General features: G+C 44.9%; 1 protein-coding gene across 1 annotated transcript in view; it reads right to left on the reverse strand.

Annotated features, from left to right (window-relative positions):
* LOC146198592 (sodium-coupled monocarboxylate transporter 1-like) overlaps window positions 1-10,664 on the reverse strand; it is a 27,779-nt gene extending 17,115 nt beyond the window's left edge. Inside the window, exons 1-11 of the mRNA XM_084591937.1 lie at window positions 10,341-10,664; window positions 9,835-9,900; window positions 8,259-8,310; window positions 8,112-8,179; window positions 6,345-6,499; window positions 5,403-5,543; window positions 4,907-5,036; window positions 4,064-4,152; window positions 2,572-2,687; window positions 1,319-1,386; window positions 883-969 (exon numbers count right to left, since the gene is read on the reverse strand). Of these exons, the coding sequence (XP_084448063.1) occupies window positions 883-969; window positions 1,319-1,386; window positions 2,572-2,687; window positions 4,064-4,152; window positions 4,907-5,036; window positions 5,403-5,543; window positions 6,345-6,499; window positions 8,112-8,179; window positions 8,259-8,310; window positions 9,835-9,900; window positions 10,341-10,664 (1,296 nt within the window). The remainder of the gene's footprint in view (window positions 1-882; window positions 970-1,318; window positions 1,387-2,571; window positions 2,688-4,063; window positions 4,153-4,906; window positions 5,037-5,402; window positions 5,544-6,344; window positions 6,500-8,111; window positions 8,180-8,258; window positions 8,311-9,834; window positions 9,901-10,340) is intronic.
* Window positions 10,665-17,282: the final 6,618 nt, after the last annotated feature.

Consider the following 17,282-nt stretch of genomic DNA (forward strand, 5'->3'; position numbering starts at 1 on the left):
GCAAGAGGACACGACGCTGGCGTAATTGAGCGCGTGTCAGTCGTTTCGTTTCGAAAAAAAAAAAAAAATACGAGTGGCTTTCCTTGAGCCCGCGAGGGGCCAGGACAGTACTGCAGTGCATGTATACGTCTGGGTGACAGACCAGCCTTCAAATGCTGCACAGCTAAACCCCAATTCACTGGAAACCTCGACATTTGTGAGAGCTCCCATTTTCTTCTAGCTCAAGATATCCAAATTTGATACCAAAACAGATGAACTGGAATTAACTAGAAGTTTTCTCCTAACTTAATTTTCGCCAAAATAAAGCAGCGTCGTTTACAGGCGTTGAACTACTGCGGTCTCTGGCGCAAGCAGGAGCACAAGCTAAGCAAGGCTAAAAATGCTAAGAAGGCCGGTTTCTTAGTTGCTTTTATTTATTTATCAGTGTGTCACAGCGCTTATACTTCGTTACAGTGGTGAAGGTGGAGGGAATAAAATATAAGTCAAGGGCGTAAATTCAAGAGAAAATTGCATCATCAATCAGAAATATGCGGCAATGAATGAAGTCAGCATAGAAACAAAATAATATTTTGATACGGTAGTTGCAGCAGCACTATCAAGTCGATTCCATTCCTTGATAGTTTGGGGAAAAATGACATTTTTAAGAGGTCTGTTCTCAAGTGTATTTTTTTGCTCTTTGTTCCTGTGATCTGTACGCCACAGAACGTGCCTGATAGAACGTAGGGATCGACTGTTTTGTGACAGGCAAGGTACGTGGGGATGCGTTGAGGAAGTTCAGATTCTGTGATGCTCTTTTCAGTGCGCTGTGTGTTGAGCTGCTCACCTTACTGCCTCTTATAGCGCAAAAAAATTTGTTCAACCGTGCCAAGAGGTGGAGCTCACTGTGGAATTGGCGAAGGGGACGAACATTCCCAGGCTGTAGACGCCGACAAGGGGGCCTCCCACGATGCCGAGTATGGACAGAGCCGACTGCAAAGCGGTCAAGCGATGTAAGACACTCAAAGGGGTGAAGCTACTTGAAACAGGCAAGTTCTTTGCAAGTGGTTACACGTATGCAGTAGGACAAGAAAGGTATTTTTATCGAGACGCGTAGTGCTTGACATGCGCTCACGTTCAGTGAAACGACGCACTTTATTTTAGAACCCAATTTCCTCTGCACTCGACTTGCTCTGAATTGCAAGACTACAGTGTCGTCGTCGTCATCGTCATCGTTATAAAGCGCGTATGCATCATGCGAGCATTTGTCGACCCTTAATAGCAAAAACTTGACAATAGGCAGTAGACTGAGTTACATGCGAAACATGATTTCAGCGTGTACCTGTAGAACGTCTCCCATTTGCTGCGCCACGTACACCATCGCCACGACAGTGACTCCGAACAGGACCGCTGCATGCGCAAGGAACACACGGGGGGTACAAGTCAACGGGCTTTCAGGAGTGCCTCTTTATGCTGATCATGTCGATATCCATAACCATGCTTTGTGTCTGAACTATCACCGTATCATCGGGCCAAAATGTGATAACCCTTTTCTTATTAATTGCTACTTGAAACCAGGGCACATCAGTTGCGAAGATATGGAAAACCACGTCACAGCTTATTTGACTTTTTCCTGTGCAGCTTGTACTAGCAAGGTAGAAAAACTTTCTCTAAATATTTGCGTACTGAACTTTCTGTTTTGTCCAAGATAGTTTTGCTATAATCCTTCCATTCTTCGCCCTGCCGTGGTGCTGCAGTGGTTAAGGCGCTCGACTGCTCTAGCCAAGGATGAGGGATTGAACCCCGTCCGCGGCGGCCGCCTTTCGACGGAGGCGAAAAGCAAGGCGCCATTGTGCTGTGCGATATCAGTGCACGTTAAAGAAGCCCAGGTGGTCTAAATTTCCGGAGCCCTCCACTACGGCGTCTCTCATAGCCTGAGTTGCTTTAGGACATTGAACCTAATAAACGAACCAAACCATTCTTTCATTCTTCTTAAAAGAGTGAGAGAGAGAAAGAGAAGAAAAATGTCATAAAATGGACTTGAAGCATAGCTGTCAATGCGAGCTAATCTTGCCTCAGAAACGACCCTTATATTTATTGGTAAGATCCAGACTTTGGATATTTCTGAGAAGGGAGTATTTCGAACTATTGTGACTCGTCCGCTTAGAAAGAAAGGCAACTGATAAAGAAATGTAACTGATATGTGACCGAGGTGTCATATTCTTTAGCTATTCAACGCCAATCAAGAGATTTATGAAAAATGGCTTCGTGTCAGCTTTTGTATGACAAAAGCTGGAGTTAAAAGAAAAAAAAAAGAAGGTTGCTTGATAGCTGTCTGCCACGTTTCTCCATCCTTAGTGGTCAGGGCATGGCCATCAATACAGGAGGCTTCGAAGTAAGCACTGACACCCTTTCCTTCACACATGCAAGTGAGAATACCCGAAAAATCAGTTTTATTTTTGCGTTCTTTGTCTTCCATTAATTACCCGCGTTAAATGCTTGTGCACTAAAGTGAAATTAAGGGGCGGCTGATAACGCATCTCTCGCTATAGAATCTATTCGCCTGAAACTCGGATATATATTCTGCAAACTTACTGAGGACTTTGAGAATGATTCCCGCGGACCTGTCTCCCAGGTCCGGCTTAATGTATGTTTTTATGATGTCTTGAAGCGTTGTCGTGGCAAGGGAGCTCAGACTCGCAGATACGCCACTGAAAAAAACAAAAAAACAAAAACAAATACACAAACGCAAGAACCACATTAGCTTGTATCGGTGGGCTCCTGTGGCACGTATCGAACACCGAAAATTCGTATTCGAAGGCAACTGAAACTTGTTTAATACTCAGAAATTTTGGAGAAATTATGAGAAAATGTTTCCTATTGTGATTGCCTTTTTTTTTTTTTTCATTTGGTAAAGCTGCAGAGCAATGAATATTTTCATATACCCCTTCAGTAGGCTTGCAGTATTGTGCTGTTTATTTGAAAAACGGCACTAGATTGGTTTTCTGTGACAGTTTTAATCACTCGTTGTGAGTGCACGATGCTCTAAAGAAAAATTTTGCTACGCACTGGAAGCCGCCTCCACTTTTTCGACTATACGTTCAATAATTGAAAAACCTTAGAATATTTTGAAGTTGCTTAACAATTATTTTAGAAAAAAAAAAAAAGGTAGCTCAGTGGTTTGCTTTAACAGATTTAACTATTTAGTGCGAGCACAGCAATACATTAAAAGCAAATTTTTATTACGCATCGGTACCTTATACCATATTCATCAACTGTGCCTAATTGTATCTAACTAAATATCAATAGTTGTTTGAAAAATAAAGGTGGTGTCCCAAAAGTGTACGCTTATAATGGTGCAAAGACCGAGCTAGCTCTGAGCGGGCTTTTAGCGTCAGTTTGAACAAACTGGGGACTCATATCAAGCGAGTTCAAAGAAGAAAGATTCCATTGTGTATAGCTGCTTAACTCTCAACGGAGATGTAATAACGCAATACTATTTTGTTCCTTTTGTTTTGTTTACATTATGTGCCGCAGATCTTAGCGAAAATTTTATTCATGGCGCTGCCGTTTGTAACACTGGCATGGCAGCTAGACAAACATTCATCAGTTTCGTTGCATTCATGATTTCGTGTTCTCTTTCAACACTGTATTGGGCGTGGTCTTTTGGCTTCAATCTTCTCCCTAGATAACAGTGCAGAAAAAAAGGGAGCATGTAAAGAACATTTAGCGGATGGAAACGCGAAGATAAAGTAGAATGCGCAACTAGCAACGTATTCATATCCCATACAGTTAGGATTCAAACACGGCTACTTTAATTCTAGGTGACGTCTGTGTTTCTGTACTTTTGCAGAAGCGATGATGTCAGCAGCTGCAACGTTTAGCTTTAATGATATCTGCTAACGCGACACCCCTGCAAAGCAGTTAAAAAAAAGCTGAATTTCACCCCCTAAAAAAGGTGGCGCGGTTAAATTTTAAAGAAGAAGAAAAAAAAAATCGCTAAAGAAAGCGCCGGAAAAGCCGCGGCAACGGTCTTTGTGTTGTTTGCATAAAAATGTAAACGAGCAGAGAGAGAGCTAGCGCTGACCTCAAGCCGCCACTGAAGATCCCCGACACGATGAGCCCCGGCACGCCAGGGTAACCGCCCAGTATGTCCATGACAAAAAATGGATTCATCTGCGTGCACAAATTGACAGCATTTCAGACCACTTGCTTGATCGTGTGTGTGTACGTGAACTGTAAGTTTACTGGTAAGGGCTTCACTGTTTATGTCTGCACGGTACTGCTGCACTTAATGTGCTTACAAAAAAAAAAAAGTTTTTCGGAATCTGCGATACAATGCCGAAGTTGTACGTTTGGGTGTAAAAAGTAGAGAATCTTTTAATAGTACCTCTAGCGTTTGATGCAACGCATCACGGCTAATGCTTTCAGTTACAACAAAGCAACAACGTCCGTGAGGTCACTGCCGGCGCGTTGTAGGCAATGCTGAGTGAGATTGTACACTTTATCAAGAAACCTGAAAACACGCATAGTGCCCGCGGGGAGTTCACGAATTCTTAGGCAAACAACACTGCATGCTCGGTTTATCAAAATCTGGTGCCTCTCATCCATATTTTTGGAGAGCTGTCATCAGCCATGCATATTGGTGGTGATGCGGTTAGCATAGTTAAGTACAAGTTCATTACCATAGAGGTGAAGTACGAGATGTGGAAAACGGTAAAATGGAAATAAAAAAATTGACTGACAAACGCTTTACTTTTCTTGCAATGGGAAGCGATTCACACAATTGCGTGGGAGTAGAGGTATTCCATGTATTGTTTATATATAAGGTTTCAGCATTTAACCGCAACGTGTGAATGCGAGCGCACCAAACAAGTCAACTAGCTCACTCACTACTCAATTCGAAACTTTACGCGTACGGATGCTTTACCTGGTCCGCCGCCGTGACCTCTCTGACACTGATGGGGTCGCAGTCGCTGTAGCGTGCGAATATCACTAGTCCCACGTAGCACAGCAACGTCTGGAGCACAACCACGCCCGCCAGGTTCACCCACATAGCCCTGCGGACGAACGTCGAGGCGGGTGAAAAGGAGGATGCGAAAAGGTATTCCCCTAAAAGCAACAGCTAAATGTCATAAATCTGCGTGGAAGGTTTCAGAGATCTGACCGTTTTATCTGACTGCTCACGTACTGTAATAACTTATAGTTATCAGTGGCACGGTCGGTGCTATTTTGTAATCATTTGTCGACGTAATTTTAACGCACGTTCAATGATCCCAGCAGACATATTATTTTGAGTCAGCGGGTTGGGATAAGGCAGGTGAAGAAACGACAACAGGAAGAAAGCTGAAGTTTTTCACTGTGACTGCGCTCGACGTTCTCTGTCTTGTGTACGTGAATGTAAGTTACGTAGGAGCTCGGCTCACCTTCGCACAGCTGCCACGTTAGGCATGCTTAGGTAGCGCTGCACCCAGCCTTGGTTAACGGCGTACATGGTGAGCCACAGGAACGTGCCCCCAATAACCAGGGACCACACTGAGTGACGGATCGCCGGGTCGGGGCGAAAACTGCAAAGGGTGAAGGTCTGAATCCGTCACGAAGAAATGTATACTGATCGAGCACAAAAACAGTCAAGAGCGCACTAATTCGCGTGGTTCCTTCTGATTGGTTGTTATTCAGTTTTCTGGCAGACACTCTCACTTCGTTCTTTGAGGGCAATGTATTACAGAGAGAGAGAGAGCGGTATACGGGGCATTCGACGAGATCACGGCGTAGTCGTCGTCATTGGGATATTACAATCCCTCATCACTACCCATACACTTCACATAGTTCCTTATTGCACACGGCTTCTTAAACACTGCCTGCAAGTGCAGATCACTGTGGTTAATCCATGGAGCAGTTCAGGTGCAGTAGTGTGAATACATCTGAAATCAAACACTCTTGTACCACGCGGCTAATATACGGCTACGAAATTGCACTCCGACTGGAATCTCAATTTTGCGCCTCATTACCTTCTCCGAAGCGCGACCTTGGTGTTCTGCACACGCGGAGCGGTATAAGTGCATTATCTTCAAGCCGATACTCATCTGAAACATGGAGGTTGTTGCGTTTTTGTGACTTTATTTGGTTAACGAAAAAGCCTCGGTGACAGAAAGTCTACCATACGTAGTGGAAACATTTAGTGAAAAAATATAGCTTTTCCCTCGCGCTTGCAAGTCCCACACATACTCTAAGCGCACCTATTCATACTGATGCATTCAACCACACAGCTCATTACATACAAAACGTATTTAGTGCGCATCGTTTCTGTAGAGGTGCACTGGGCCAAGCATGTATACAGAAAATCGCAGCGCGCAGCGGGGACTTACTCAAACACGTTGAGGCGTTCAGTGTCAAGGTTCTTTTGGAAGACGTTGTGCCAGCCGCCCACGTCTAGGGTACCTTTCACTGCGAGCAGTATGATGGACGCGTACTTTATGAAGCTCATAAACACGTCGGCCATGACGATCGCCTTGATTCCACCCTGCAGAATAAGGGGGCCGGTGGTGAGCAATAGGTGCGAGTGGTGAAACTGCATGTCATCCGTGATTTTATATACGACCATCCATCACTAACAGGCATGATGCAAGGAGGATCTGAGGCAAATTGAAAATGATTTCCAAATCGAGAGGGCTCCTTATGTGGGAGTAGTCTGAGTGGTATAATTCTTAACGCTTTTCTAGCTAACACCCGCGTCAGCTGGTCGAGCGTAAAAGCGAATATTAAAGGCGCCGTATACGCTTAGCACAACTACGAGATTCGGTAGTGCCTTCTTGTGCTTGTTTTACACTGTATAATGCTTCATTTCTGATATTGCACAAGCATTTCATCGCAATTTACAGTACTTGGTAACATAATTTCGCTGATATACTTCACTTTTATAAAAAAATAGTCATAAATGCAGGCATATGAAACGAAGTTGCCTAATCATAAAATAACCAGAAACTGCACGTTATAGACCCTATTCACTATCAGGTTTAGCAGGCGGCAGTGGTGGCAACCCTATGCTGCGGAGACGCCATAATGCTGGGCGGTTAGAAACTAAAAGCACACAAAAGAATGTTCCAGACGCGTCGACGCCAGTCTAACGGCCTCCTCGCATCTACGCGTCTCTCATTTGTCGGACACTTGAGACGCTTTGCAACGCCAGCCAACCGGAGTTCGGATTTAACCGACGCCGTGTGATGATTCGTCGTAGGCCCTCTCGCTCTCTTTCTTTCTCCCTCTCCGATGTTGCGTTGTGCGTGCCATGGCTGCCAGTAAGGCTGCAATGACGTCATGAGAATAAGCTCTATACCCACGTTATAGCAAAAAGTGAGAGGAAACCTAAGCTCCGGTTTTAGGGTATAAGGGACAGCGTTAATAGTTCGCGTATTTGATTCCCATTACATTCAGTGGCGTGTTTGGTTCCCGTCTTTGATTCCGCGTATATGCAGCTTGTAACTCGCTAACACTAAACCCTCAAATTGGGCCACTATTATCTCGCTCATACTCATTAGCATACAGTGGTAAGTAACCACATTATGTGAAACGTCACCTGACTTAGACATAAAGCTTCGCTTTCAGCAAGCCATACGAACCTGCTTGCGTGGCCTAGGAAGGATCCAAGAGTCTCGAAAGGTTGATTCCCTTCCCACTCCCATTTCAGCCTTCATTATTTTAATGTGCTCTCGTGATGTCATACTATCCGCCGGCTGTTCAATGCTTGGCTCTGCCACCTGCTTTCTGCCACCTGCCAGAGGCATGTTAGGGATTCTTCGATCTCTACAGCAGGGCCGACAACGCCAACGGGGAATATTCTGGAGAACGCCACCTTTAATGCTATCACATTAATACAGTATATGGTTGCTGCGGGCGTTGGTTACTCACGTGAACGTATTCGTTTGCATCTAAGCACAACTTATGGGAAATTTTCTAAATGTTATGATCTGAAGAGTCATTCTTAATGGGATGGCGCTCGTTATCGGGTGCCTTCATAAAAGTATCATTAAGAGTGTCGTCAAATGCAAACGCTTCCTTTCACATACAGAGGATAGCAAAAGCCGCATCAAAGTTAATGTCACAAGTATTTTGCTCTACGAGAACCGCTATCTTACTATTGTTGTGTAGAAGGTGCAGACAACGCCAATAGAGATCACTGAAAGCCAAAGGTTGACACCAGTCACTGTAAAAACAAAGTGATGATGTCAGTCTTCACAACAACAAAGCGAACAAATAAATAGTCTTTCAGAAACGACTTATACCTTGCTGCAAGGCGAGCGCGGGACCATAAAGCACTATAGACATGTACACAATCTGAAAAAAAAAAAGGACATTTTTTTTTTTTAGCATTAGCATGCCAACAAAGCAGAAAAGCGGAAGACGAAGCTAGTTGGCCTGCCTTTAATTAAAGAGCAGCGCACCAGGAATAAAGGAGGGTAAAGCACCAAACTTACAACTGAATTTTATTCAGGAGCGTGTTAGAATAAATGTGCTACAACCACACAAATACCACAAGCAACAATTATTCTGAGATTCTCATGAATAACATTTAGGTGTATAATTTCAGCGCTTATCTCTTCTTCCTGTCTGTGTCTATTCATGGTCCATTGCTTATTATGACAACAAAATCATGATTGATGAATCATATTTTTTTTTTGTGGCAGAAAATATGACGAAAGTGCCTAAACGGAGCAATATTTTGACGTCACAAGCGTATAAATACTGGCTAAAATTTAAGCCTTCAGAAGTTGTATAGCTCAGTGGCTTTGTAGGAATGTTTTTCGGTTATCCAAGGTGAAAATGCGCTTCGTGCAGAGCTGCATAACGAATATATGGATAAGATCACCAACAGTGTCTGTATTACTTTGCACGCCGAAACAATTATGCATCAATGTACAAAACTTTGCCTTAGCTTACGACAGAGCCCCGCTGCAGTCAGGAGATGACTGTCTTAGGCTGCGCAAATCTGCAATGATTCCGCGAAGTAAACTGTCTTCGCTACTCAATAAGAGGCTGACAAAGTGTCTTAATTGCGATGTTGGGACGGGCGTGAACAAACACATTAAGTCGTCAGTATTCTTCACTGGACCGTGCGGATTTGCAGATATTCCGCTTAAAATAAAATCAAAGTTTTCATCATGTCTTTCTTGCTATACTAATATTATGCGTTTCTTGAGTTTATCTTCCTACGTCTCTTCTTCGCCAGAAAATAATTTTATGAAGAGAAAATAATGAGGAAGAGAGACGAAAGATGGGGTTTTTATTCACAAACTCAAACGTAGCAACCAATTTTGAAGCTGATTGCAAGGGTCAGTGACAAAAGCTGCAGACTGAGCGGCAGAGATGGGCCAGACACCTTATTGACTTGCACACTTTTTGTACTCAGCACAAACTTTTTCATTCCTTTGGCGTACAAAGTTGGGTGCTTTCGAGTGAAAACTATACGCCGGCCACTTGCGTGCTGGGGAATACGATTATTTTCGGAAAGGTTTGGTTATGGGGTTTAAAGCCTCAAGCGACTCATGCTATGAGAGCCGCCGTAGTGGAGGACTCCAGAAATTCGACCCCCTGGGATTATTTAACGTGCACTGACATCACACAGCACACCGGCGCCTTGTGTTTTGACTCCACCGAAAAACGGCAGCCACGGCTGGGATTCGATCCCGCATCATTGGGCACAGCAATCGAACGCCTTAACCACTGCACCACCACAGCGGGTTATTTGGGAAAATCCGAGCACTCAACATTTTAACCACCGAGAGTGGTTTAGCAAAATTGGGTTTGTTTTGAAATGTACATTACGGCGTAGTACTCGCGAGACGTACATAAAAGTCTTACCATCTGCAAAGCTGATGACACCGAGCAAATCGTGCGAAGCGTCCGATTGAATCTAAGTTCGAGATACTGCAAAACAAAAGAAAATAAATAAAAAAGGAAATGCTTTGTTTAGCAGTGTTCCTAGGTGTTTCATATTAACAGTGCACTATTCGTGTCATCTCAGCGCGAACTAACCACGGACACACCAAAACGTTTATAGCATATCCTTGCGCGCTATCTGTTCGACGAAGGCATTCGAAACTCTGTTAACCAGTACATGACCAACACACCACCCATTTATGAACGACTTCCAGCAGAAACACTTACTCCGATGCGGGCCGACTCCAGGACGACCGCCTAACGCGGACGCCTGGACATCAGCTCCTGATCACCCGGCCCTTATTAAATTTCTTCGGGAATCAAGCCTGTACTAATATTTGTGCATAACCATTTTATCCTGCAAGGTGCACTATAGCAATGAAAAAAAAAAAAAATCAACAATTTGTCAGAGCGCAGGGATGACTTACCTGGAAAGCGCTGGCAACGTCAAGGGTGTGGAACATCGGCATGTAGACGTAGTTTGTTAGAAGCACAGTGAAGAGCAGTCCTAACTGAATCATTACAAACTGCGCTCCGTAGAAGTACATCTCAGCCGGGATGCCAAGCATGGCCACGGGCGATATGGACGTGCTTATCAGCGACATGGCGACCGGGACCACTCCCATTGACTTGGGAACCAGCGGTTTCTTGGCAGCAGAGAACGCATAGTAAATTCCGATGGCTGACGAGGCTGTCAGCATGGCGAAGAAGATGCTGTAGTCCCAAGCGCCAAAGTGTCCTTCCGTGTTCATGACTTCAACGTTGTAATCGGTGGCAAGTGACGGTACATATAAAAGCTACGCAGTCTCAACCGAAAGTCCAGAACTATGAAACACTTGACAGAAATTCCTCGAAGCTAGGCTGCGAAAACTGTCGTGCAAATTCTCGCGGGCTTTTAAAAGCCGCAAGTCTGTCTAACTCAACACAGACGCAACGGGAATTAGCATCTAATAGCCTAATTCTGTCATCAGTTTCTGGTGGGAACCAGACTGAGTTATATAGACTAGTCTATTGTCAAGAACATATTACAGGGCTGCTTTCACCAGCACTGTGCCCTATAGGTAACATAGACTGCGAATCGCCCAGCTACGTCTAACAGCTAGGCACTCCTGGCGATGGTCAAATACGACTACGGCGCTCGCAATTTGTAGATAGCTATAGTAACAGCACAAGAGCGCGACCAGACTTCGCTAAAGAGTAAGGGGCTGCTATAATAATATGCATATATGCGTTTAGGAGGTAGCGCGGCATGTAATTCGCTCACGAAAACGGCCAAGAAAGCCCCGACGGCGAAGCGTACTCGGTGTGGCGCATCGTCTACCTCCCCACTCGCGAAAGTGCCATTACATATTCCAAGATCAAGCGGAGCGCTAAGCTACGATACGACGCTGTAAAGGCCGATGTGAACGCACAGCCTGTAGCGGTGGTGGAACAATGATGCCTACTCTCAATCTGAAAGGATGGCCAAAATCAAACTTTCTTTTTCTGCTCATTGCTATAGCTTGGCAATAGCCTCGAACAACGGCTGTGCACTATCTTTCACCGGACCTTTGAAAGCGGAGGCCAACGGCCATGCCCACCGCATGCGGCTGCTTCAAGGCCGACCAAACGCTGGTGTCAGGTCAGGCGAAAGCTAAAAATGAAGAAATAAACTGCTCATTACAAAAATCCAAGTTAGGCGCTACTTGTCCTGAGTTTTCATTTCATATTTTGAATGCTATCCAAAAATTTTGAAAGCAATACCCAAATTTCTTCTGTTTTAAATTTTATTAAGCCCGTCGTACATAACTAAAAGGGCCTTGACGCTTTTGTAATTCTTTTAAAAATTCCATCGTACTAAATCAATCAATCAATCAATCAATCAATCAATCAATCAATCAATCAATCAATCAATCAATCAATCAATCAATCAATCAATCAATCAATCAATCAATCAATCAATCAATCAATCAATCAATCAATCAATCAATCAATCAATCAATCAATCAATCAATCAATCAAACAAATAAAAACGAACTTCCCCTGATTACAGGCGGTTAGCGCGGTTCTGTCGAATATGATGGGCGCCAGAAATGAGCGCTTGTATGTATTTAACACCGCCCTCCTCCCGACGCACACACTCACTCATGAATCGTCGCTGTAGCGAACAGCATGATAAAACAAGTTGTGAGCAGCTGATTAATAGGGACATCCAAAAAAGTTAACCTTATATAATGTTTATTTCATACGCATTCTTTTACCGCTGCTATCTCCTTCGCACACGCTCCATGGTTGCCTCTGCTTGATGTTGACTTTTGATTCCTCCGTGCAGAGTAAACGAGAGACGTTTCTTTCGAAATGACTGTTTTTATCACTGTTTGTTGGCCCGTCTCACTTGCGCAATGATGCCATTGATTTCGTTTGTCTCTTCGCTTATGCCGTTCTTTTACTGCGCTTACCGAGTTGGTCCTTGCTCAATACGCGTTCGCATCAACGTTGTAAGTAAGTGACTGCGATGAACCTTGCTGTGCCTACAGAAAAGTTGTGAGTCAAGCGCAATATTTGCAACCACTAAATAATGCAGTAGATTCCTCAGCCACTTCGTCTTGTGGATTACTTTTAGATCAAGGAAAGAAATCGAATTGTAGCTGAACCCTCCTTATCACCGCTTAAAGCTAGGCGCTCGACTTTCAGGCTTCAACCGAACGAAAAATGACAAGCACACTGATTCATTTTTCACTAAACAGTTTTAACCGAAAATGATGAAGGATCCTTCAGCATCGCCTATAGTCTTTATAGAGGCATCCCTTAGCCCCTTAGTTTACATCGCGCTAAGCACTTCCAAACGTCTTTGAAGAAGTCGCCCATGATCGCGATTTTGTGAATGGCCCAGAGTCGAGGCATGTCTCATATGCTTCACGGTATGTGATGCATATTTCTACTTGCATCCACAACAGTATGCCCTTGCAGTGAATAGCTGAAAATAGCGTTGTTAGGGCGTCCAGCAAAGGTAGATGCACTGAGTCAAGAATACGCAAATGATGGTAGGCAGTACCCCCGAATTTTTTCAGATCGGCTCACAAGCCTCCTACCACTACAAAACATTCTTCGAGGCCTTTTGTACTGTGTAGGCTAAATTCATTGATATCGAGTAGATTGCGCACAACTTTGTGCACAATGCTTTCGCTATGACCTTCACCGGCATTGTATGTGTCGTGGTCTTGGTGCGAGAGAAATACGACTCTCCAGACGGTTGGCTGGGAACGAAAAGCGTTTATTGCCGAGAGGTCCGGGCACGCGTGCGCCCGTCCTTTGATCCGTTCAAGGAGGGTGCTCTCTTGCGTTTACATTAGATAGAGCTCGGGTGCGCCACTAGATTGCGCCATGCCACAGTGCGCGTCCCTGAGAGCGATTACGACCACAGAACGTATAACTGAAAAAAAAAAAAAAAGAAATATTTTATTTGTCACTACCACCTTTAGTGGCAATCAGAAGAAAATGTTTAAAATTTCTGATTTCTTGAAGACATTGTCCTAAATAGCAAAAATATTCACATTTCTGATGATTAACCTTGTAATGTCTATCGAGTTAAGATAGCTCTATGTCGTGCCTCCATGCCGTTCTCAGGATGTCGACTGCACTTATTCTGACTCATCTTTGTTAGAATTCATTAAGCAGATGGTTCAGTTTATTGTAGGGTTGTTGAAAACGGTGTTTGCGGAAAGCAAGCTAATGAATACACGCAAGTTCCGGAGCCGCACCGAGGCTGGCGTGAAACGGCGCGGCTCATTTTTTCTTGGTATCTATGAGGCTGAAAGCGGCGGGAACAGGGACGAAAAATGTCTGCCTAATACACGGCTTGTGCAGACACGTTTCATTTTTCTTTGGAGCTAGAGTGAAATTCATTGCCTTCGCGGAAGCAGAGCTCACATTTCTGGAAAAGAGGTATAGGCACTCCTCTCAAGAACACGGTGCGTCTTCAGTGCCCATGACAGCCGAGTAAAAGTATGTAAGGCACGCGAAATGTAATAGACGCGATAAACTATACAAAAACATTCAAAAACCAAGGAACACCAGAGGGGCACTAGTAGTATAAAAAGGACATTTCTTATCCTCCTCGGTGGTTAAGGAGGATAAGAAATGCCCTTTCCATACTACTAGTGTCCCCTTTGTGTTCCTTGATTTTTGGGTGCTTTTGTATAGTTTATCGCGTCTATATAACATTTCGCGTGCCTTACATTTCTTAACCTGCGTGGTGCGTACACCCCGCCAGGGGGGGGGGGGGGGGCGCAGTGGTTGCTGCCCTTGACTACTGTTCCCTAGGATGTGGGATCGAACCCCGGCTTCGGTGGCCGCTTTTCGATGGAGGCGAAAAGCAAGGTGCCCATGTGCTGTGCGATGTCAGCGCACGTCAAAGAACCCCAGGTGGTCGAAATTTCCGGAATCCTCCACTACGGCGTCTCTCCATAGCCTGAGCCGCTTTGGGACGTTAAACCCCAGAAACCAACCAACCTTGGTGCGCAACGGCGAAAGTGATAGGGTTTTCGACACAGTAAGGACAGTTAATTCAACTGAGAGCTGTCTTACGCCAAGCGAATATTCTTGCTTGCTGTACTGCGCTCTTCAGGATGGCTGAGTTACCGAGACTTTGCTGCTGCATTTTGAAGTACGCGTACGCATGCGTAAAAGCTAGTGCAGTTTCCAAGCCACCGATTCTCTACAACGCGTTGGAGGTTGCTCTGCACTGGTACGAAACCTCACCACAGCCCCCACTTGCAAACTTCACAATTATTACACTGCTTTGCTCGGCCGTTTTTTTTTTTTTTCGCCGAGAAAGAAATTTAATCCGCGATGTTCATGTAACAGAGCAATTTCGCTTGATAGTATGCTATGGCCATGCATAGAACACAACGTATTTCAGCAAATGCGTCCGCGTCAGACTCGCAACTGTACTCTGTGCACAATAACTTTGTGCTGTACTATAAAAGCAGCCTTTGACCAGTCCCCGTTTTCTGCCTACTGCTTTCCCCCAGAAGTCTTTTCGCGTGGGCAGCCGGTCAGCATAAGGCGTATTCGAACAGGTGCTGCAGTATTTTCCTGCTTTTTATACTAGTTTTTCATGATTTTATAGTGGAGGGGCTCTACTGTTCATACCAAGCACCTGCGACACGTTCCCCGAAGTTGACATATGGCGCTCCTGCTGTGGGGATAAGCTCGGACAACCGCCATATTCCACCTGTAGAAACATCCAGAAAGCGACCGTAATGACTGGCAACCACGTTGCTGCCTCCAAGCTGCTGAGCCAATATGACGGTGGAAGACCAGGCATCCGCTTCATCCACTTTTCGTCCTCAGCCACAGGCTTGAGGCGCATCGAAGTAGAATCAAGAAACACCCCCCGCCTGCCACCTCACCACCGCACGCCTCAAGTCGGGGGCTACTGACCCTCCAAAAGCCACCCTAACACCACACACGCCTCGCTCTCTAGATGTCTTCCGACAACCACCATCCAGAAGCTCAACACAACATTAACCTACCTACTTAACCCTTATCTATATAAGCCCGCAGTGGAACGAAAAGAATGCACTAGTTTAACGCGGCTAAACCTATTTAGTATAACATGCGTAAGCACTATAGTTTGGCGTCGTTAATCGTCATAGATGGCAGATTTAAATATGTAAACGGCGTGGTCGTTGTCTTTTCGCAATCACCTGCCAGAGGCAGGCTTGTGATGAGGACCACAATGTATGCGCCCAAGTTGTCCCGAGCGACGCAGATACAAAGCTCCGCTTTAAGCACGCCGCCTGGGTGGCCCCCAGGAGCAGCTTGTCTGTCTCGTGGTCCAAGGGTCCTAAAAGGCTGGATTCTGGTCTCACCTTCTGGTCAAATGGTGATGGCCGACGGAGGTTAATGGTGAGCCGGTTAGACCTCGTGAAGTACTGCTTTTGCAATAGTACGATGGCCGATATTTTAATTAACACCTGCTGTGGCAAAAACAGGTGCCTTTCAGAAGCACCTCCAAATAGTCACATTCCCACCACATTCCTTGTAAATGATTGCCTGCTCATCCAGTACCCGCCATTTCTGATTCACTTGAGCACCCCGCCTCCAACTTCCAGAAGCCGCACTCACCATTCATCCAGCTCCACCCTCCATAAGAATTCTGTCGAAAGTGCGAAGCCTTAGCTTAAGGGGAATTTTAGCCTCAGATTTCTGATCCTCCCGTAATTGTTTTAGATGTCTCTTCTGACAACTTTCAGATGTTTGGAAATTATTGGAAATGAATTGCAGACGTATATGAACGACGCGTCGTGCTTCCGCTTTGAAGTGAGCGCTCGAGGAAAACGATTTCTCCGGGCGGCAAGTTGCATGTACCCGCCCATGTAAGTGCAGAAGCAGACGTCTTATATCTCGACAATATTGGCCCTTTCAGCAGAAATATAGTAGAGTGCGATGGGGGCTAGGTGGTAAGGCATGTCTGAAAAACAGAACTGCGCCAAAAGAACGCAGTTTGGCGCAGTTCTGTTTTTCTATAACTTTAGCCTTCGTCCTGTGTGCACCCTTTTTTCTGTTTATCGTCTTTTGGCTGATTTCTATTACGAACAGGACGAAAGCAGGACGAACTGAATTCATCCTGTGTTCTCCTTCTCTTGCCACGTCCTTTTGGCGCAGTTCTATTTTTCTATAATTTCAGCAGAAGTTTGCATGAACCCAGTCTTAGCCATAATCTTCAAACAGTGTGAAATGGCCGCTCGCTGAATGTTTTAGTTGAACCATGAGGATGATTACGCCTATTTTCTTTGCTGTTTTCCCTACGCGAATAAAGGAGTCAGGAACTTGCACGTTGGCCTCTGAATTATTAACGCGATAGCGTTTAAGAGGCCGGTCCACCGAAAATCCGGCGTCAGCAACGGCGTTGGCGTTGTGAGGGAAAAAGGTAGGGTTGCCTGATGTTGCGTTTGGCAGTAGCTCCCAATTCTGGCCTCTCCTATGGGAGGGTGAGTTCCGAATCAGCCTGCCAGGACGCATTCACGTTACTCCGAGGTCATGCAGGCACGTTCATGCGGTTTGGTTAAATCAAGGCTTTATATACGGGCTGGAAACCTACACTATCGCTTCATGCTTTTAAAAGCGTAGCTTTAGCGTCCCTATAATTTTTGTTAGTGTGCTTTGTATCCAGAAATGTTCACACACTTATGCTTGAGATGAAAATAGCAGAACAATTTCACGCACATTGAGCGGCGTTTTGTTTAAAAAACATCTTTGGGGTCCGACATATTTCTTTAAAATAAGAGACTGATGAGGCTGTGTAAAATTTCATTCCAGTGTGCAATATTCACTGACACTTTTAACTTACGACTATTTTTCTGTCGAAATTTTTTGTCCAACAC

The sequence above is a fragment of the Amblyomma maculatum genome, chromosome 2 (genome assembly GCF_055883805.1).
Source record: "Amblyomma maculatum isolate TAMU_Amacu chromosome 2, ASM5588380v1, whole genome shotgun sequence".
Classification (NCBI taxonomy): Eukaryota; Metazoa; Arthropoda; class Arachnida; order Ixodida; family Ixodidae; genus Amblyomma; species Amblyomma maculatum.